The sequence below is a fragment of the Lycorma delicatula genome, chromosome 11 (genome assembly GCF_047948215.1).
Source record: "Lycorma delicatula isolate Av1 chromosome 11, ASM4794821v1, whole genome shotgun sequence".
In the NCBI taxonomy this organism is placed as follows: domain Eukaryota; kingdom Metazoa; phylum Arthropoda; class Insecta; order Hemiptera; family Fulgoridae; genus Lycorma; species Lycorma delicatula.
Window position 1 is genome coordinate 2,130,947 of NC_134465.1, and position 23,648 is coordinate 2,154,594.

Below are 23,648 nucleotides of genomic sequence, written 5' to 3' on the forward strand. Positions count from 1 at the left end.
CCGCCGAAAAACTTGAGCTCTTGACATAACCTCCTCTCCGAAAGCCTTCTGAAGCTTACCGTAAGTTGCCGTCGCGTTTTCACCCGATTTGACGAAAAAAGAAATGGCATACCGTCGCGCAATATTTTGCGGTTTCATTTCTGTGACGAGAGATACAAACACGTGTTCACTTATTACAGCACCACTCACGACTGAGCAGTTGCATCAATGTGCCGCTTGGACTAGAAGTAGCTTATAGACCGAGGTCAAAGATGTTGTGCCTACGCAAACTGCAGGGTTGCCATATCTTGCAAAGAAAAATCAGTCTCAATACTTTATTGTTGCACCTCGTATATATATATATATATATATATATATATATATATATATATTACGGACAACTTAAATTATTCCAGCAGTTTTGTAATATAAATTTTTTTAATCAATTTTACCCTTTTAAGAATTGATTAAAAAAAAAATATCGAAATACATTTTCGTAATTAACAATTTTTACTTACTTGTACGAAGTATAGGAAGCATTGTGATCGCGAAAAATTTCGGTTTTCAGATTTCAACGGAAATATCCATTTTGACTTGTTTCGGCATTTCACGTCGAAACAAGTGAAAAACACCCAAAAAAAGAATTCAAAAAATTTGGATTTTGGACTTTTTCTTAACTGCAGTAATAAGCCCTAATTGAGAGTTTTTCAACCATATTACATAAATGGTACCTACTTTCATTGGTTTCAAAGTTACAGTCAAATAAAATTTTAATGAAATATTTTGATCTTACAAGGGGAAGGCACATCGGTGCGAATTCGAATTCATTTCCTTTTTTTAACCTTTTTTTTTTAATTTAAATATATTGATTTATTAATTATTATTAACCTATGATTATAAAAAAAGTTACAATAAATAATAAATCAATAATAACAAAAAGAAAATATGAAAAAATCAGAAGTTATATGTGAAATTGATTCACTATAACTGAAATAAATTGATTCACTAATTTGATTAGGGTTACAACAGTCCTAAATCCCAAATTTCAACATCCGACGGCTAATCGTTTTTGAGAGGGTGTATGTATATGTATATATATAAAATATAATATTTTATATATATAATATATGATATATATGATATATAATATAATATAATATATATATATATATATATATATATATATATATATATATATATATATATATATATATATATATGTATGTATGTTTGTTCCACCGTAGCAGCTTAACGGCTGAACTGAGTTAGATGTGTGTTACCGGGAGTGTCATAGGCTATATATATATATATATATATATATATGTCATGAGAAAATGGTACGAAATAAATCCCAAAAATATAAAAATGGGTACTAAGAAAAACTCCATCACACTAAATTGCCTAGGATTTGCAGATGACCTCGCTCTTTTAGCAAATAATATTCAAGAAGCCAAAACACAAATCATGAGCCTTCAAAACCTAGCACAAAAGATAGAGCTTCATATCTCTTTCGAAAAAACTGAACTAATGGCCATAGATCCTCTGGTAATAGAGCGCATTACGGTAAACAATCAGCAAATTAAAATAGTAAAACAATTTAAATATCTAGGGGAAATAATAACTTATAATTTAAATGAAAAAGTGACATGGCAAAACAGGACAAATAAAATGATTAAATCCCAAAAATTAACTCGGTCAACATATAACAAAAAATGCCTTTCTGCTAAAACAAAACTTAAACATTATAAAACTGTAGTTCAGCCAGAAGTCACCTACGGAAGCGAGACCCTTTTCAAAATCACTCAGAAAAACCGAATTGAAAAAATTCTGAAAATAGAGAGGAGAATTGTCAGAACGTGTATCGATAAAAAACACCAAAAAAAAGGCCGATGGTGGATTGTGCCAAATGAGGTGGTGTATCGAGAAATAGAGCCTGTTACTGATACTACGCGGAAAAAAAGAATCTCTTTCTTTGGTCATCTCATAAGGACACCGGAAACAAGACCGTCAAGAAATATCATTGAAAAGCTCTGGTTCCGACCGCTAGAAGTAGGATGGATCAAAGAAATTAGAGAAGATATGAAAGAATTGGGAATTTCCCTGACTGACCTACAGAATAAAACTGGAAAAATTATAAAGCTAAAAGACAAAAGCATTAGATTTAAACAAAAGACAGACGAACGACAAAATACAACGAAGAGGGTGTTTACGGATGAAGAAAATAAAGCAAGATCTGAACGGATGAAGAAATACTGGGTAGCTCGGAAGAGTAAAATAACACGCTTTTCTCAGAAAAGATCCAACTAAAATTGACTTAAGTGGTCCCATGTTGGCCGTAAAAGCATAATAATAATATAATATATATATATATATATATATATAAATATATAGCAGGTGATTTAAAAGGAAGGGAAATAATGTAGAAACTGATTCCAAAGCTTGAAGTAAGGAAAACAGTTTATTCAAGCATGTGTCCGAAAATGCTTTGTTATCGAGTCACGACTAGCGAAAAGATTCTCGCGGATTTCAGTTTCCCCGGTGAAATTTCAATATATTAGGTGTAACATTGATGGTTTCTTGTGTTTTGACCTGAAAATTTGAATTTAACAGGTCCCAGAACGGTATTTTCCGTACTTTTCATAATATCTAATGTAAAACAGAAATATTCGGTGACGAAAAACATTTGTTTAGGTTTGAAGTATAATAAATTAGTTAAATGACTAATAAATTCGTAAATGTTATTATCAAAACGTGTAGAAACTCTTTTTCTTGAAAATTTATTAAATAAAGCCTATTAAAAACAAAAAAATCATTTTTTATTAATAACAAATTTAATTACTAAAGATGGACGAAGCAGGAGCGATATAAAATGCCGAATAGCACAAGCTAAACGAGCCTTCAGTAAGAAATATAATTTGTTTACATCAAAAATTAATTTAAATGTCAGGAAAAGATTTTTGAAAGTGTATGTTTGGAGTGTCGCTTTATATGGAAGTGAAACTTAGACGATCGGAATATCTGAGAAGAAAAGATTAGAAGCTTTTGATATGTGGTGCTATAGGAGAATGTTAAAAATCAGATGGGTGGATAAAGTGACAAATGAAGAGGTATTGCGGCAAATAGATGAAGAAAGAAGCGTTTGGAAAAATATAGTTAAAAGAAGAGACAGACTTATAGGCCACATACTAAGGCATCCTGGAATAGTCGCTTTAATATTGAAAGGACAGATAGAAGTAAAAAATTGTGTAGGCAGGCCACGTTTGGAATATGTAAAACAAATTGTTAGGGATGTAGGATGTAGAGGGTATACTGAAATGAAACGACTAGCACTAGATAGGGAATCTTGGAGAGCTGCATCAAACCAGTCAAATGACTGAAGACAAAAAAAAACAAAACAAATTTAACAAAAAATCTTATGAATTAGTAACAATTAAATATATATATATATATATATATATATGTTGTTTAAATATAAAAATGTGAAAAAGAATTATACTATATACAAAATTGTCACCCGCTGTTTAATTTTTAAATTATATTAAGCAGCCATGTTTTTTTTTTCACAGTCGTAATTTTTAGTTTTTAATATTTATCTCTTGTTTTATCTAAAACTGTCTTTATTTAGTTAAAAGTTACCACACTTTTTTTAAATTCTTCGAAATTCTTACGTTTGTATTAATTTCTTTGGATTTTATTCGTACCATTTAACTTCCTCAAAATCAAATTTTCTATAAGTTTTGTTTAACTAGATTTTTTTAGGTATTTATTATCCATTTTACAGTTATTTTACGCCAAAGAAAATAGTGTGTTTTTCGACTCAAATTCTTTTTTCTTTTATTCCAGATTTCTCGCAAACTACTAAAAATACAGTTAGGACTTATTTTATTTTCAATTTTTCCGGACAGATTTTATATAAAATCATTTAATATATCCCTTAATTTGGGTCCCAAAAATTGTAATATGGCTTAATTTTACACAAGGTACAGAAATCGTGGTGAAATCTATCGCCAGCCAGCACTCGATAAAGAAGTATTTCCGTTATTTATGTTTATATGAACTTTCTTTTTTATTTTTACCCGTGAACATGTCCTGAAAGTTTCTTACATTGTTTGTGAACGCTATATCTTGTGTGATAAAACTTCATGGAAAAATTTAAGGAAATTTGTTGGAAAACTTATAAATAAATATAAATTATTTTCTTTTATTCTAAAATCGTTACTCTAGAGTTGCAGATCAAACTCGGTGGCAATTATTTAAAGTTGTTTCTATATATACTTTTTCATATTTTTATCAAGTTAGAATCTTTTTAAAATTGCAATATTTTCTAATGGGTTTTTTTTATTTTTTAGTCTATTTCATAACGGAATGGTTTTTTGTTGACTTATTAATGAATTAATCGATTGTAATAAAACCGATTTAAAAAATCCTCTTAAAGGTTGATGTTTTAATATCAGTTCCAAATTAAGGGCTAGTTAGTTTTACTTTTCTTTTTTCTGTTTAGCCTCCGGTAATTACCTTTCACATAATACTTCAGAGAATGATGTGTATGAGTGTATATATGATGAAGTGTAGTCTTGTATATTCTCAGTTCGACCATTCCTCAGGTGTGTGGTTAATTGAAACCCAACCACCAAAGAACATCGGTATCCACGATGTAGTATTCAAATCCGTGTAAAAATAACTGACCGTACTAGGACTTGAACGCTGGAACTCTCCACTTGATTTTTAAAACAGTTGTACCATATTTTCTAAAAAGGTTGTAAAAGAATGAATGTGAGACGTACATTTTTTAAAAGTTTTAATCCCTTTTTTTATTTATTAAAAGCCCGTTTTTACAAATTCCCTATTTTGGTATATTAATTTCCTAGCGAATATAACTAGAAAAGCTATATGAACCGGTAAAGTACCGTGATCGATTCAAAAATGGGATATCGGGGTTTTTTCACATTTTACAATTTATGGTCAATTAGTTCATTTAGACCAAAAAAATATATGTATGTGTATCGCACTACTTTTGATTTTATATCCCAAGATTTCCTGAATAGATTTCCTTCAAATTTGGTTCAAATATTTCTATGTATGGGACATTGATCATATTATTATTATTTTTTAATTCATAATGGGCAGGGGGGATATAGCGAAAAAACAATTTGATTTTCTTCAGAGCATTTTAAAGAAAACTTTATGAAAGAAAATGCGATACCTAAAATGGATATATAAATAATCCCAAAAAAAATTTTATATTTTTTTCATGGTATATTAAATTAGATAATTATTCATTTACAGAATAATATTTTTTAATTTATCTAAATTATTTATTTAGTTTATAATCTGAATAGTTCTATATATTAAAACAAGGATATAAAAATAAGTTTTTTCTTATTTCCAGGAATCAATTTATCCTGAGTTTTGCAGTCGGTTATTTATAAAAAATCATGGCGAATAATTAAAGGACTTTATTCGGATGATGAAATATTGATAAATCTCTGCTGGTAATCGTATTCAGGGGTCAGTTTATTATATTTTTTAATCTTTTACTAAGTAAATATAATTGATGATTTTCTTTTTTAAATATGCTTTTAAAAATAATTTTATCTTTATGTAATAAAATTATAAAGCTTGGTTGGTCAACCAGAGAATTATTATTTTTTCAAGATTAGACATTTTTTCGAGGTAAAATTTATTATTAAGGCATGAATTCATTTATTTTTTATATATAAATAAAATGGATATAAATAAATTAATTAGTTACAAATTAATCATTGGATTAGACGTGGTCGAGAGTATAGCTACATTAACATCATCATTACTTCTTTTTGTTAAAAAAATTATATTTCTTATACCTAACTGAATTTCCCTTTTTACATCCGATTGCGTTATAAAATGTTCGATTTAAACGTTAATATAATATTACAGAAACCGACCGGAGAAGATTAAAATTATATACAGACTAAGAAGGAAATGAGATAAATCAAGAACTCGAACGTTTAGCTAGAAATAAAAGAAAATAGACAGGAAGGAACTGCCTCAGGGTAGATAACTTTATTGAATATGTATAATCCGCCGGGTTAGTCTAACGGGTAAACTCGTCATCCCAAAATCAGCTGATTTTTGAAGTCGAGAGTTCTAAGGTTCGAGTCCTTGTTGCTTTGGATTCGAGTTCCAGGTTGTGGATACCGTTGTTTTTTGGTGGCTGGGTTTCAGTTAACTACTTTGGAAAGGCAATTGCAAGCCACCCGTAATACCTGCCAGGAAATTCCAAGGAATTGGAATCGCCAAGGATCGGACACGACTATGGCTAAATTTTATATATATATTTAAGCTAAATAAGCTTTTTTTGATAACATATTTATTATTTACTTTGCCGTTCTCTGCGGGGGAATGCTAGCGTTTGGCCTTTTGTCCGAAGATTCCAGGTTCAAATTCCGATACGGCATAATATTTTTATCCACTACCAAATTTCAATTTCATATTCCCACGGCATAAGGTTCAAGCTTGGGTTAATTAATCATTAAAAAAATGATTGTGTTATATAACGTTAAAAAAATTACTGCTTTTGCTACGTCTTCACTAGAAATCGTGAGGTTAATTAATGTTTAACACATTTCAAAATACAACAAGAACCTGTTTTTGAAGTTAACGTTATCGTCAGATTTTATATATATATATATATATATATATATATTTATATGTATATACATAAACACATTTTTTAATAATTATAATATAAGGAAAATATTTTGTAGATTATAAAATCTTTATGTTATAAAATATTTTTAATAATATTTCAGTTATTTAAAAAAAATTAATTAAACTGAGATGCGTGCGTCAATAACGCGTTTTTTAAATAGTGTTTTTAAATTCTACAATTAGAAATTAATGAAACAGATTCTTTCAGTTAAATACGATGAAAAATAATGGAAAAAATTAATTATATGTACATACATACCCACTTTTGTGCTAAATTGCTAAATTATATAACATTTTTCATGTGAAGAAAGAAATTCTGGAGAAAAGCTGTTTTTTTTTTTGTGTGTGTATTTATATTAACTTAAATGCAATTTATTTAAGTTTATTTTCCTCTTGATTGATAGAATTAAATAATATTTTACTTAAGAGTGTTATCTTTATTAATTTCTTGGGTTAACCAATCAACTATACTAACTTACAAATTAAATTCACTACGTTTCACTTGAATTTCTCTAAGCTTCTTCAGGTGACAATACCCATCGTAATGAATTCTCTTGCATACTAAGAAATTAACTGATCTACCCATCCTAGATAACAATGTTTTGTCCCCAGCCTTATTGCAATAGATCCCTTATTCACACTTCTTATCTTCAGATAATTAATTATATGTATCTTTATATTACGTGATTGCTATTTCCTGTGTATTGAAACCTTTACAATGCACTTTTTTTTCTAAAATTACAAACATTAAACATTAATTTCTTTATATAAATAAACGATTTAAAAAAAAATTAAATTAACATATATGTTGCTTAATCCGGCTATGTCCGTTCTATTATTCAACGTTTTTTTATTTTCCTTGATGTATATCATTTCTAGAGTGGTCCTTTTATGTGTATTTTGTTCTTTGTCTAATATTTTGGTGCTGTTGAAATCAAACGAATGTTTGTGTTCTATTGTATGTTTTGTGAGCGCTGTCACTTCCTTTTTTCTATATTTACGGGCTTCTATTCTTTTTTTAAGGTATTGAGATGTTTGTCCAATTGCACACAGAATTAAAATCTTTACATGGAATGCTCTATACTACGTTGGCTTGATTTTTTTCTATCGGCGATTTTAATTTAGAAAATATACTACTCAGATTGTTGTAATTTTGATGGGCTATGTTATGTTTATATATATATATATATATATATATATATACATATATATAAGTAAAATTAATTTAGAATATCTGATAAAAATGAACTTTGTCTCCTGCAATTAAAACAAAAATTATTTATTAAAACATCGTAAAGACTTTTTACCATCTTAATAATACTTAAAATTAAACAATCAGTCTTATACTGGAAGCTGCGCGCGCGCGCACACACACACATATACACTATTGTGTTAAACTGAATTGTCGTTCAAAAAAAAAGAAAATTGCTTCAACTTTGGTTTCTTTATTATCAGTTCATTGAGCGTTCATTAATTAAAACACTATTGTGGCTTGAAAGTATTACTAAATTATACGATTTCAAAAAATCTGAATACTTTTCAGTTTTTCTTTGTATATCGTTTTAAAATTTAATTTAAAAAATATTCTTTTGAAATATATGTGTATCTAATATTATTATTTTGAATAGTCTCTGTAATAGTCACTCAGAGTTATTAAATAATTGCTTAATACTTAATAATTAAGTATACTTAATACTTAATTGCTTAATAATTGTAAATAATTTCTAATTTATGGATCACAGAAATAAGAAAAGAAGAAAAAATTATTTAAAAAACGATTTTTGGCGCGATAATTAAAACAATTGTAGGCTACTTGAAGTAAAATACGAATTACTTCTGAAAGTAACATACCCATTAAGAATAATGAGATTTCCATACCAGAGTGAAAATAATTTTGAAAATCTTATAAATTTTTATTTTTTTCCTGTAATTAACACTTTTTTATATTTTATATTTAATTAAAATCGTAACTACGTTTTCTTTACACCATTTTTATTATTTTTCAAAATTTGTCGTAAACCGGTTACTGCAATTTAAAATTTTTATTTTGTCTCTTCTAAGGGTGTGCTTAACTCCGCCTCTAATATCATAAGTTGAGAAATTTATTCATAAATTATCCTAAATCTGAGTGTCTAAAAACAATGCCTACACAACTATCTACAGAGATTGGCAAGCCAGGTGGGATGCATCCACGAAAGGGAGGTGGACGCATGGTTTGATCGCGCACATTGAGCCGTGGGCCGAGAGGAAGTTTGGCGAACTTGGATTCTGGCTGACACAATTTCTGACCGGCCATGGGGTCTTTCGTTCATACCTGTATCGACGAAGAAGAGCTGAAGACCCCTTCTGCCCGCACTATCGGGAGCTAGACACGCCGGAACACGTGATATTCCAGTGCCCGCGGTGGGACGAGGAACGCTGTACTGTACTGCCGGCGTCTCGAGGTCGGGACCATCGTTGGAACAATGTTACGAAGATCAGTGGACTTCGACACTGTGACGGGAATACTGCAACTGGAATATCGGAAAACGAGGGGGTGAGGGACAGCTCTGTACGGAACTACCGTTAGCCCGTGCTTGCACGTGTGGACGGTGGTGTGAAGTGCGGGGACTCTCGAGCCCCTGAGCTAAAAGACTTAGTCCCGGCGGGGCCGTCCCTCTGGGGGTGTCCCCGAAGCACAAAGGACCGAGCCCCGGTTGCTGGGTGATGCAGGTCGGGAACGGCATAGCCGGGCCTGGCGTTTCCCTCGTCTGGCGACTAGAGACAAAGGCACTTCCCGGAACCGTGTTCATGCTTAATTGGGGGTCTGGTTCCTGGAGGTAGGAAAAAAATTATCCTAAATATTTTTAAGTCTCTGACTTAAAAAAAATTGTTAATAATAAACTGGGTTTCAATACTATTTATAAAAAAGTTTTAATTTTGACGAAAAAAATTCCGAATAAATAGCTGTTTTATCGTGATATGAAATATAATAATGTTGTAAACTGGGATTTTTAGTCAAGCTGATTATAATTTAAAGTAATTTAAAAAAAAATACTAACAAAGTTGTTATACTTTTCTGGCATTGGTTATTTATTTATTTTTGAGTAATGGAAAAATAATGATATATGAAAAAATTTCAAAAAAGTGATATTTCTTAATTTTCTGCTTTCTCGTCTTCAAAATCACCTCCCAAGAAATTTATGTGATTTATTTACATTTACTATGCTTAATGAAAGAAATTAAAAAAGATTCTGCTGAAAAAATGTACGACCAATAAAAAGTTGCATAAGATTTTTTTTTATTGTGGCGTTGAATTATGATGAAATTATATTATTATGATTATTATTAAAAATTTTAATAAATTAAACAATTGTTTTAGATTTTCAAAAATTTTATGTGGACACTACATGACTTCCTTGTAAGCCTATTAAATTACATATTTTTTGTTTCATTTTTTCATATATTTTTGTCATTATTGAATTATTATTTATTGTAAAACTTTTTTTACAATCAGAGGTTAGTAATTAATTAATAAATCAATATATTTCAATTAAAAAAAAAGTTAAAAATAAAAAATATGTGTATATGAAGTCGGATTCGAATCGATGTGCCTTCCCCTTGTAAGATCCAAATACTTCATTAATTAAAATTTCATTTGGCTATAACTCCGGAACTAATGGAAATAAGTACACCGCTTATAATATATCGTTGAAAATTTCTCATTGAGGGTTTATTACTGCAGTTAAGAAAAAGTCCAAAATTCAAATTTTTGGTCCAGTTGATTGCAGTCAAAAGGGGAGGTGCACAACTAGATGTTACAACAGTCCTAAATAAAAAATTTCAACATTATACGGCTAATCGTTTTTTAGTTATGCGAGATACAGACGTCACACCGAAACTGGTCAAAATGGATTCAGGGATGGTCAAAATGTATATTTTCGTTGAAATCTGAATTTTTCGTGATTACAAACAATACTTCTTTGTACGTAAATTGGTATTTTTAAACTTTGATCGGCTCCCTACCTCCAATATTCTTCCAAAATGTTTTTTTTGACCCCTTGCACTACTGCTATGCTTAGAAAGACAAAAAAATTCAGTTAAGAAATATGCACCATAAATAAATAGATAGCTTTTTGATTTTTGGAAAAGGGAGAATTTGGGGGAAAATCTTTTTTAAATTGTAAGATAATTATGCACGCATGTACGTAACTTAATATAAAGTGGGGTTATGTTTGCAAAATTTTGAGAAAATTGACCCCAAAGAAACTGTCTATCCCATTCTCTGACGTTATTCAATCCCAAATTTTCACAAATAGCCTCATATATACAATTCTGAGCAAAATTTCATCAGAATCAGTTTATCCAGATAAAAGGTATTAAGCTTCAAACACTCCAATACACTTACAAACATTACCACCCTACGTTTTTTAGCTGGTCGGGGTCCTTAGGTCATGAAACGTCGAGAAATAGAGATCGATAAGAAAAATATAGGGTATGAATTTTTTTCCATATATGGAAGTTTCATGATCCAGGGTCCCCAAAAAAAGCGGGTGTAAAAATTGTATTGGCGTGTTTGAAGCTTAATAACTTTTATTGGATAAAAAGATATTGATGAAATGTTGTACCGGTACTCGTGTATATGGGGAGCAATTTGTCGGTAAGATTTTCGGGTCTATATTTCGAGGAGGTTAGTAGATTGTTTTTTTGGAGTAAATTTTATCAAAATTTTGATACGTAACTCACTTTATATTAAGCTAAATACATGCGTACATTTTACCGTTTTAAACAAAAAATTGGTAAAATTTTTTGGGAAAAAAGGGGCAGAAGGGGAAATTTGCCCCAAAATTTCCTCTTCTGCAAAAAATCGGAAAAATTATCCTTTTGCATATTTTTTAACCAATTTTTTTTCTTGTCTTCCTGTGATCGGCAATAAATACTTTGGGACAATATTGGGTGGGAAACCCATCCCCAAAAGTTTAAAAATATTTTTTTTGAATTTTTTAAAACCTTTTATGGTTTATTTTCATGTTTCATTATTTTTCTACTGTATAACTAACCGATTCCTGAAAATATTAAAACTTTGTTGTAAGCTCTTTTACCATTATCATTATTATATATAACATTTTTATAGTATAATTATATACAAATATTGATGTCACTCTGATATTAAAAATATTTTCATTTTAAAAATTAAGAAACTTAATTGAAATATTAGGATAAACAAATATTCTGTATTTCCGTTCACCATACAAACTTAGGTCCACTTCCGTTAATTTTCAGGTATATCGCCTTTGCGTTTATTATGAATCGTATTTTTTTTACGAGCAGTATTTTTATAGGGTTTTTCAAAATTTAAATAAAAAGGTCAAGCAGTGCCCCATAGTCATTTTTATTTTCTAATAATTATATTAAATGAATATAACAAAACGAAGATGCCTTGTTCTGTAGTAGGTGTTATTATAAATGCGTGGATATTCTAAAAGAGGAAATACCTATGGTATGACGGTAACTGGTTGATCATTTGTGTGTGTGTGTTGTGGGCGCATGCTTGTGTATGTAGTATGTAACAAGAAATGAGCAACCCAATAGATTTACTTCATCGCCCTTAAACCTTACACATTTCTCTCACTCTCTCTCTTTCTCCTTGTACGTGTACGTGTGTGTGCGTGCGCGTGTATTCTTTACCTTTTTTCTCTTTAGTATTAATTCCTTCAAACCAGTCGGTATTTCCTCTCTTGCGGTTCCTGAATAGAGGAGAATCGTTGGAAGAGTTCGGAGAATTAACCTTCATCTGTTCCTTAACCGGTCAATGACCAATCTTAAGTTCTTTTTCATGTAATTTTAGTTATAAATTTATGTTTATAACAATTATAGATTACATTTTTTTTTCATTCCGTTTTGAATATGTAGGTTTTTTATTAAAAAAAAGCGACGGATGACCCTACATTTTCCAGTCGATTTTTATTAAATTACATTAAGACATCTATAGAAAAGAATAAATAAAATATTTATTTGTTTTTTACTCAAAAAAGGTTAGGTGTTTTAAAAGTAAGATTTTTTTGAAATAATTGTCATAAAAGTAATGTTACTTTTAGGATTAAGGCCAACAATTTTAATCGATACCTGGTTATTATATTACAATAAATTACGAGGGCTCGCTTTATTATATGAGCAGTTAAGTCTTCAGTTGGGTTTTTTATGTATCCACTGTGCAAGTCTATTATCAGAGACATCCTCCTGTTAAGATAGCAAAAATGTAATTAATCAGAGGTATCCTTAACAAGGACTTCTAGCAAAACCCTAAAGAAAACTACCAGGGGAAAAAAGGATCAAGAATAATAGGAAAAGCAAGGAATGGTGAAAAAAGGATGATATACAGGATGATTCAAAGAAACGGGAAATTAAAAAAATTAAATAACGTTAATGAAAATTTTTTTTTAGAAAATGAATTTTATTTCATATAATTGTACAAATGTTGCCATTTTAGGATACATACATTTTAGTTTATTTTTTAAAGATGACATCTGCCAGGTGACCTCCTCTTCTACGTAAACACTCACGAAGTCTCTTCGTTAAATTGTTCACGGTTTGTCGTAACATCTCGACTGAAATTTCCGCAATCGCTTCTCGGATCTTTGCCTTCAGTTCTTCCGTTGTAGCAGGTCTACTGTGGAACGCTTTGCTTTTAAGGTGACCTCGCAAAAAATAATCGCAAGCTGAGAGATCAGGCGATCTGGGAGGCCATCTAATGTCACCGTTTCGTGAAACGAAACAATCGGCGTACAGCTGCCATCGATATTCGTGCAGTACGTGACGTTGCTCCGTCTTGTCGAAACCAGGCTGTGTTAAGAATCCGGTGGAAATCTTTTGTTGTTCCACAACAAAGGTTTCAAGCACGGCTACGTAACGAGCCGACGTCACTAATCGCAAGACCGTTGTCATCCTCAAAAAAATAAGGGCTTATAACACCGTAAAATGACATAGCACACCACACGGTCACTTTCTGGCTGTGCAACGGACGCTGGTGTAGCTGCGTAGGATTTTCTTGTGCCCGGTATCTGAAATTTTGCTTGTTAACAAATCCACTGAGGTGGAAATGCGCTTCGTCTGACATCCACAGTTCGTGAACAAACTCTTCGTTATCATTTATCTCCTGAAGCATTACATTACAGAATTGTGCTCGCACAACTGCATCGTTCGGTTTCAGTTCCTGGACGATCTGCAACTTGTATGGATGGAAGTCCTTCACTAACATTCTTCTAACACTTGAACTATGCAACTGTAAAGATGCTGAGAGACGAGGGATTGACCGATGTGGACTTCGTGTGACAGTATCTTGTAAAGTTTGAACATTCTGTGATGTACGGGCCGTTCGCTCACGGCCTGGAGGATTCTTTTTCATTGCCGAACCGGTTTCCTCAAAATTAGATATCCGTGTTTTAATTGCATGTGCTGATGGAACACGATCGTGCCGTCCCAGATTAAAATGACGACGAAATTCTCTACGCGCTCCCTCCACACTGTCATTGTTTTTGTAAAACGCTTTGATAGCAAATGCTATGCTCGTTGCGCACAACTCCAAGGATCCATGACAACTAGATGGCAGATTAGGTTAGAGAGGCTGGCGCCACTTATCTAGTGGTACCAATCGCCCACGGCTACCAATAAAACTTTCAAAATTTCTCGTTTCTTTGAATCATCCTGTATTTACAGAAAGATCGTACATCGAGATAAATTGACCGGAACAAAGGCGTTATCTCAGGATTCTTTTTGATAACTAAGACATAATTTTGTGTGGACCAGCTTAGCTAATTATATGTTGCTAGAAAACTGCTTTTTCTTCAGATGTTTATTTATTGAGTATCTGTACCGGCTTACAAAAAGCTCCAGAACAACTTAAGTTTAAATTATAAAAAAAACTATAAAGCAAAATAAAGTGGAAAACATTCTCCGTGATCCATCTTTATGTCTTGTGAGCCTGTTAACAAATCGTTTTTAAATTTTGAATCAAAACGCATTGTCTCATTTTACAGGTTTTGCAATTTTCTATAACTTTTCTATCGAATGTATTATCATTGCTCCAGTGATTTTCATTTTATAAGAAAAAAAAGAAAAAAAAATATTTTCCACAAACTATTGTTATATCTAATGGGTGTTTTTTTTTTTAGAGTGATAGAACTTTGAATTGAAATAAAACACATAAAAAGATAAGCTTGAAGCCAATTTTGTTTTTATCTGAAAAAACATTTAATTTTTGAAAATAATTCCCGGCATATGTCCACCACGACTAACTTTGATTAACCGGATTCGATCAGTCCAATTTTGAACGACATTTTCAAGTAATTGAAGTCGTATTTCGTTAATAACACGAGTTACGTTTGCTTCCAAAGTGTCAATTGTTGCTGGTTTATCAGCATAAACCAGAGACGCTATATATCCCTAAAGAAAATAATCCACAGGCGTTAGGTCACATGATCTTGGAGGTCAATTAGTGGACCATTTCGTGAAATAATTTTGTCGTTAGATTATTGTTTCAATTAATCGATTGTTTCGGTAGCAGTTGAAACCAAAACTGTTGCAGGTCGATGTCGTGCAAATTTTTAAACAAATACATCACTGATCATTGATCTGTAACGATCTCCATTGATAGTAGCATGCGCTCCAACCTCATTTTTAAAGAAATAAGCACCGACGATGCCTCCAGTATGTAACCCGCACCATACGGTGCATTTTACAGGATGCAGTTGAGTCTTGTATATTTCCTGAGGATATGTCTTACTATCTTATCGGTTTCCACTTGAGTTAGGTACCATTCACCAAACAAACGACGCTTATTGTAGACTTGAGGCTTCACTTCTTACACCAATTACATCTTGTATGGGTGTACACCAAGATTTTAACGTAAAATTTTCCATATAGTGGATGGACACATTCGGATCTTCTTGAAAAATATTACTGACAGCAACGATATTTTCGTCTGTAGTTACAGATCTTTGTCTTTTTGTTGGTTTTTCATTGACCAGAGTAAATGTTTTTCGAAATTTATCAAAGGTTCGACGAATAATTTGCTCTGATGGACGATTATGTGCACTATAAAAATGACGAAGTTCTATATAAGTTTGGCGAATAGAACATTGGTTTTGGAAATATATCCGCAATTTGTAAACGTTGTTGCGGCGTCAGTTTTTCATGATCATTTGCCAACGCTCACTGATCTGAAATGAAAAAAAAAATGCCATCAAAATAAAACAAATGACAACTATCTCTATCAAAAGTTTTATCTAAAAAAAAAAACTCCCATCAGTTGAGAATTAAAAACATATACGTAATCATCTACGAAACGTACTTCAAAATATCTGGGAATCGGTTTCCCGGTAACAATTTTGTCATAAATTCAGTCCTTTTTGATGCTCAATGAGTAGTCTTTTTATTAAAAAAATATGATTAATGAACAAATACAATTTTAACATGATGATTGACTTAGGAAAATAATAGATTTATTTTTTTTTTTTAAATTTATAATTTATAATATTTAAAATTATATCTAATGAATAACTCAGACATTAGTTTACAAATCAGTTGTTTAACTGCTGGTTACGAATTCAAAGGTTCTCAGGTTGAAATCCTTGTAATGGTTAGTTGCTTTTATACGGATTTGAATGTTAGATAGTGGATAGCGGTATAATTTGGTGGTTGGGGTTCAATTAACTACACGTCTTAGGAATGGTCGGCCTGAGTCTGTACAAGACTGTATATTTCGCCTGGATTTAAGTTCCCCCGGTTAAATGAGGTCATACTGAAATTTTTAAAACGTTATATAAGGGAGAGGTAAACTTCATGATTATATTTTTTGACCTGAAAGATCAAACAGAATAGATCACTGAACTGTGTCTCCCATAGTTTTCTTGCTATCCAACGTAAATCGGTACGAAAAACAAGTTTTTTTTTTTAGGTTTGAAATACAATAACTTTAGATTAATTTTGTTTAACATTGCCCGTTGGTATGTGTAATATATAGAATTATAATTTATAAAACCGCTTACCAACAATTATCAGTAGTAATACACGTTCTAACGCTCTTAGAAAATTATTTTCATCTTCAGGAAAGTACGGTAGTTAGTTATGTATGTAATAATATTTACTTCTCGTATTAATTAAGTTATATAATTAAAACAATACTTGTATAAATATAGCAATTTATCATTTTTAATAGTCGATCGAATTTTAATCATTTTGACGATCAGTTGTTATATTTATACAAGTAACTTAATTAATATGTGAAGTAAATATTATTTTACATACATAACTAACAACCGTACGTTCCTGAAGATGGAAATAATTTTCTGAAAGCGCTAGAACTTGTATTAATACTGATAAATGTTGGTAAGCGGTTTTATAAATTGTAATTCTATATACAATAACTTTGTTAAATGACTAGTAAATGTATAAATTCTATTAGGAAAACTTGTAGAGAAATTATTATTAGAAAAATGATGTAATAAAGCCTAAGAAAAAAAAAATTTAAATCTCTTTCGGTACTCCGCAAGGCGGAGGTAGATTTCACCTGTGCTAAGTAGGGGATAATAATGGTCTCCACCTTAAAGTTAAGAAAAATTTCAAATTTACTCAATACGACATGGTTGCATGCGAAAAGAGTTTCACATGTTTACCATACGATAAGCCCCATCTTCTTACAATTCCATTTTGGTCATCCCTTGTCATATCAAATATTGTTTTAGACAAAAGTTTTAGGTAATCTTTAGAAGACTAATAACCACTTTAAACCGATTCGATACTGTGCTTGTTAAGGGAGGTAGGATATTTTTTGTCTTTAAAACCCCATTTTTTCAACCCGCTAAGCCAATGGTCGGTGATATCAAAAACCTTTACTTACGTAAGTTTTAGACCCTTATCCAAAAAAATAGTAGGAACTTAAAACGAAATTGATATTTTACTCAAGAAGAAAGTTATAGCGATATTTTATTTTTTTCGAATAAGCCCTTCCATTTCCACCCCATGGTCCGATTTTTGGCCGTTAACAAACTCGACCGAGATTTTGAGACGAGTTATTCTTAAGGAACAATTTGAAAGTGATGGCGCAAAATTACGGCGGTTATGTCCACAAGAAAATGAAATATATATATATATATATATATATATATATATATATAAGATATGTCGAAATTTTCCGTAAGTCGAATCATTACAATAGATAGCTTTCTTATGAAATCTACCTAAAATCAACTTTTATTATTAAAAACAATACTTTAATAAAAAAATTGTCATAAATTTTAAAAGTTTTTTTAGTACAATAAATTTAGACCTTTTAAAAATTAAAATAATTTTAATTTCCTTTAAAAAAGATATTCACTGTAGTTTATACTATATTAATTTACAATAAATGTTCGAACATTTCAGCATCGGCTTCGATCCATTTTTTCGACTTGTTTCGTAACATTTTCTGTCGCCAACATAATAATATCTTTGCGTTTCTCGATGAGGGCAGCAACATTGATGATGCGAGCGATCAATTTATCACATGTGACTATATTTTTCTTATATACCTTGTATTTTATCTAAGGGGGTGATCGAATGGCCAATTTACTGATCTTCAACATCCAACCCATTTACCAGTAAACTTTTCAACTAAGAATTGTCTTACTTCATTCGTGAAATGTGTTGGTATTCCATCAAATCGCTAGTATATTTAAATTCGTTTCGCTCTAAAAAATATTGTATATTGAAATTATCAAGCGCTCTAAAAAATTCATTGGTTAAAATTTGCAAATAATTTCTCCCCGTGAACGTTGTTCTGGTATTAAAGGGCCTATTAATTGGTTGTCGAGCCATACTAAACGTAATAATGTCGGTGTAACAGTTCATAAAAAAAAAAAAATGGCGTTCTTTAAAAATAACAAAACATAGTAAAATTTAATAAAAAATTAAGTATTTAATCTGCTTAAAAGAGAGCTTGAAAGAGAAAAGAAAACATGAATAGACGTCGAACACGACAATAATAATTAATTAATTTATAAAATATTTTAAGTTCTTTGATAAATAATTAATAATTATCGGGGCAACTCCGATATTATCAAAATGGTTCAAATTTTTCGACTTAATACAATATACAAATAAAAACAAGAATTAAGAGGCATAATATGACCCCTTTTCTTTTCTACTTAGATAATTTAGTTTAAATAGGTCATAACAATAAAAACTGAAGTACAAAATGTTATCGTAAAATACAATAAAAATTTAAGAGCAAAAAATTTCTTAAAGTAAAACTAAGTTAACAGTTGTAAATTAAATTTTGTATTTTCTTTTGTTAAACAGTATACTTGTTGATGTTATGTTATTTTATTGTTATTATTTATATGATTGTTTCCGGCCGGGTGTAATTTTGCCGGATGATGTTACGACAACCTCCTGCAATTGGCCGGAAATTGTTAATCAGCGTAGTGAGTTGTGACGTCATACACCTCCTTTGTATACTTCTTAACATCTTGAATTACACTATTGCGTTATTGTATTTACCATAAATATTTTATTCATTTGTCTATATTTTTATAAATAATTTTATACAATTATGTATTTTAATAATTATTTAATTAATGAGTTTAATTAAACGATAAAAAAAATTAATCGATTAAGAGAGAAAAAAGTATCAACTAATTAGAGTAAATTAATTAACAAATGTGTAACTTAATTGAGTGAGCCAAGCAAGGTCATTAATATATATGGATAATCTGTTGTAGAGACCACGACACTATGAAGTAACAGTAAACAACCAAGACCTCTGCTATTGGGTAAAATTAATATCATCGCAACTTGAAGCATCCGAAAAAAATTGCATTTTAAATACCTGAATGAAAAAACTGATGTGGACACCACATAACTTCCTTGTACGCCTATTAATTTACATATACATATTTTTGTTGTACTTCATTTAAACTTATTGCATTTGAAAGCGAGGTACGATCCTCCAATTCTTTAATAAAGTGGACAGTTAGACAACTGTTAAAATATTAGTTTTTATTAACATTAAATATTTATACAATTATTAATTTAACAATCTTACCAGAAATATTAGGCTAGAGTAAAAGTTCCTTTATTACTCTTTAAATAAATGTAATTCTTATATGTATCTAATACTATGTTTTTTTAAATTATTATGATGTAACCATCAACAAAATGAAAATAACAACGAATAATCAGATGTTTCACCAAATCTGATGTGGACATCAGATGACTTACTTGTACGCCTATTAAATTACATTTGCACATTTTTTTTAAATGAACAGTAATAAAACTTTATTTCATTAATAACTTCTGATATCTTTTCATATATAATTTTTTATTTTTATTATTAAATTTTTATTTATCGTAAACATTTTTTTACAATGAGGTAGATAATTTATTAATAAATCAATATATTTAAATTAGAAAAAAAGTAAGAAAAAGGAGATGAAGTCTGATTCGAACCGATGTGACTTCCCCTTATAATATCCCAATATTTCATGAATTTTCTTTTGGTTGTAACTCTGGTTGATGAAAATAAGTCCAACTTATGATATAACGTTGAAAAGGAAAGCTTATTACTGCGGTTGAAAAAGTCCAAAATTCAAATATTTTGGATTTTGGTCTTTTTTGTACACTTTTGGTCCAGTCGATTGCAGTCACATGGGTAAGTGCACAACTAGATGTTACAACAGCCCTAAATCCAAAATTTCAACATCCTACGCCTAATCGTTTATAAATTATAATTCTATATATTACACATACCAACGAGCAACGTTAAACAAAATTAATTTAAACTTATTGTACTTCAAACCTAAAAAAAAAACTTGTTTTTCGTTCACCGATTTATGTTGGATAAGAAGAAAACTATGGGAGATACAGTTCAGTAATCTGTTCTATTTGATCTTTCAGGTCAAAAAATATCCCCTCCCCCCCCCCCGGAATATAACGCTGTAAAAATTTCATTACGACCTCATTTCACCGGGGGAACTGAATTCCGGGCGAAATGTTTTGCTAGCCCTAACTTTATAAGAAAGCGTTTTCAGACATATGTTTTATATCAACGTCTTTTCTTTATTTCAATCTCTAGAATCAGTTTCCAAATTATTTCCCTTCTGAATCACCGGTATATAAATGAAATTACTCAACCGTAACTTTTTTTTATTCAAAAAGGAAAAGAGACACAAAATTATAATTACTTTATTATAGATTTGATAGAATTGATGATATGATCATGAAAATGCCATGTCTGACCGGGATTCGAAGCCAGAACCTTTCGAATGAAAAATAAAGGTACTACCTTTACACCACGGAGGTCGGTGGAGTAATGTAATAATATTTAGCCTAACAGATTTTTTTTTAGATCTTTTAAAAATTGTATTTTGATCTGTCTTTTTTTAAATATAAATTATATTTTTATTTATTTATATATACTATTAAATAAAATAAAATAAAATTACTGTTTTGTCTGTTTTAGAATGGAAGTTTTGCCTGCGACCACCGCCGCTGGGGTGGGAAGATTAAGTTTCCGTTCGGATTTATTGTGGAGATATCCATTATCAACAGTACCTTCTCAAATGGATCTGAGATATCAATTACCTAGTACTTTAGGTTTGTATTTTGTTTTAAAAACTATTTGAACTTACTTTTAATGTAATAAATTTAAAAAAAATTATTTCAGCCAATAGATTGACCGATTAGAATTATGTAAAAAAACAAATTTTGGCGAATGGACACCTCGGCCATTTCTACTCAAAGACATTTTTTATCGACAATTTCAATTACCTCAGAACATAATTATGGTTTAATCAGTGACGGCTCGCGTATAGGCGCTGTGGAACTGCAGCACCCCTTATTTACATTTGATATTATCGATAACATTTAATATGAGTCCTTTTTTCTTTATACTTGCACAATATATAATCCTTGAACTTAATGTGAGTAGCCATCCCCCAAAAACTCTTTGTATGGAAGTGTGCGCTTCACAGTTCTAGCAGCATGGTGTTTAGCAGTTGTGCGCATGCACACATAGGAAGCTGCACGCGAGACTGCGAGGTAGAGAGAGCACTGTCGCTCCCGCAGTGCCAACCCTTGCGTGCTGGTGGAAGGTATTTTTTTTTTACTCCGCACGTGTGTATGAAACGTTCCTCGTTCGTTCCCTTTTCTAGTTTAGTCGGCGAAAGGAATATGAAGCCATCTTCTGATTACAGTAGTAATCAGAAGATGGCGGACAGCAAGGGCTCTTTGATCGCCAAATCTGTCAAAAAACACGCTGGAAGGGCGAAATAGAAAGAAATTGGTAAAAACTAATTATTAATTTGTTTCTTTGTACGTAGAAATTTAAATTAAGCACCGTTGGTCTATAGTGTTTTTAAGCGAACATTTTATTAAGTTATTAACAAATAATTCTAAAAAATATTATCTGTATTGACATTTTATTATTTATTCGGTTAAACAGAATACGGTTTTTAAGCGCAATGTGCTTAAAAAGTGTACCGCATTCTTGAATGTGATAAAGTGTAGAATTAGAGTATTGTTCTGCTTTCAGCTATTCTGTTTGATTAATTTTTTTTCGGTTCTTTTATTTTATATAAAACTTTAACCACGGCCTTGAAAGGCCCAGAAAAAGCATTTTCTGGAGCAACACCCCCACTAATTTTAGCTAAGAGCCGCCTTTGGGTTTAATCATATGAATTAGACATCATACCTTATTTTTGAGCTAATGAACTGTTTTTCGATTATTTATATGTAACTTATTTTTCACGTAAGCACAAAGAAATAATCTGGTGATATAAAATCGATGATATTTAGGTCGGTTGACTTCACCATTTCGTGAAAGAATTCTGTTTTTGAACGTTTTCCAAGTTTTTTGGGGGTCGCTCTGTCTTAATGGAATCACTAATCGTTAAAAATCATATAATTTAGTCAAATACTATACATATATATACATACGTATACATATACTATACATATATATATATATATAATTAACCGGACAGAAAAAATTAATTTAACAACATACGGTAGTAAGGTACTTGTTTACCTTAAGCGCGCTTATTATCGTTTTCAAAAAATTAGGTCCTCGAAAATCCATAAACTAAACCAAATAGTGGTACTTTGTGGATTAATTGCCTTGTTTTAAAACAGGCTTTATCATTGAAAAGAATCTTCTTACAAAATTAATTATAGACTGCTTTGTTTTCAAGCATCGATTCAATAATTTTACAATACTTCCTATCACCTACCGGCTTCAGTTCTTGTATCGACTGAATATTTTAGTCTTTACAGTGCCTCTTTTCAAACATCGTGGAATTTTTTATTTGTCTTCAGCGTCACTCTTACGAAATACAATAATACTTTCAACTTCACGAGCACGCTTAGACATACGTATATACATCTCTTATAGACTCGTTTTCCTTGAAGTTATTTACCGCTGTGAATTTATTTATTCCTTAAATCCATTATCCGAGCAGGAAAAGATTACAATATCTGCGAATTTTATCTTTCTCAGAATTACGCAATACGATGATATGTAATGATGTATCTATGCGTTAACGATGTGATACGTTGTTTTACTGTGTATTGTTTTTCGACTAGAATTATAATTTCCGATAAATAAGAGAAGCCAAAATAACAATTATTGTTACCATCTGGCTTTATTTTTTTTTGTTAAAGTGGAGGGGAATCCCATTTACGGACGCCTAAGCAGTGTCGGGCTTGCTAACAGGTGCCGCAAGATGTTATTAATATGCGTATGTAAGCCTGCGCACTACCGACTAAACCTCCACTCCTGGCTACCACCCTTCTTGGAACCGCTAGCGAAGCATTCCTTCTGGAAGGGGGTTACATGCCCACTCACACACTCATAGTGTAATCGCATCGTAATAGGAATATCAACCAAACACATCAGTCACAGCAAACCAATAGCAAACATGATACATCAACATATAGAAAACAGATTATGAAACTACATACAAAGC

At 30.9% G+C, this 23,648-nt stretch overlaps 1 protein-coding gene across 1 annotated transcript in view; it reads left to right on the forward strand.

Moving 5' to 3' along the window:
• The window catches only part of LOC142332270 (ets DNA-binding protein pokkuri-like), a 186,755-nt gene that overhangs the window by 139,459 nt on the left and 23,648 nt on the right, over window positions 1–23,648 (forward strand). The window contains exon 2 of the mRNA XM_075378597.1: window positions 21,146–21,279. Coding sequence (XP_075234712.1) covers window positions 21,147–21,279 — 133 coding nt within the window. The 5' untranslated portion in view covers window position 21,146. The remainder of the gene's footprint in view (window positions 1–21,145; window positions 21,280–23,648) is intronic.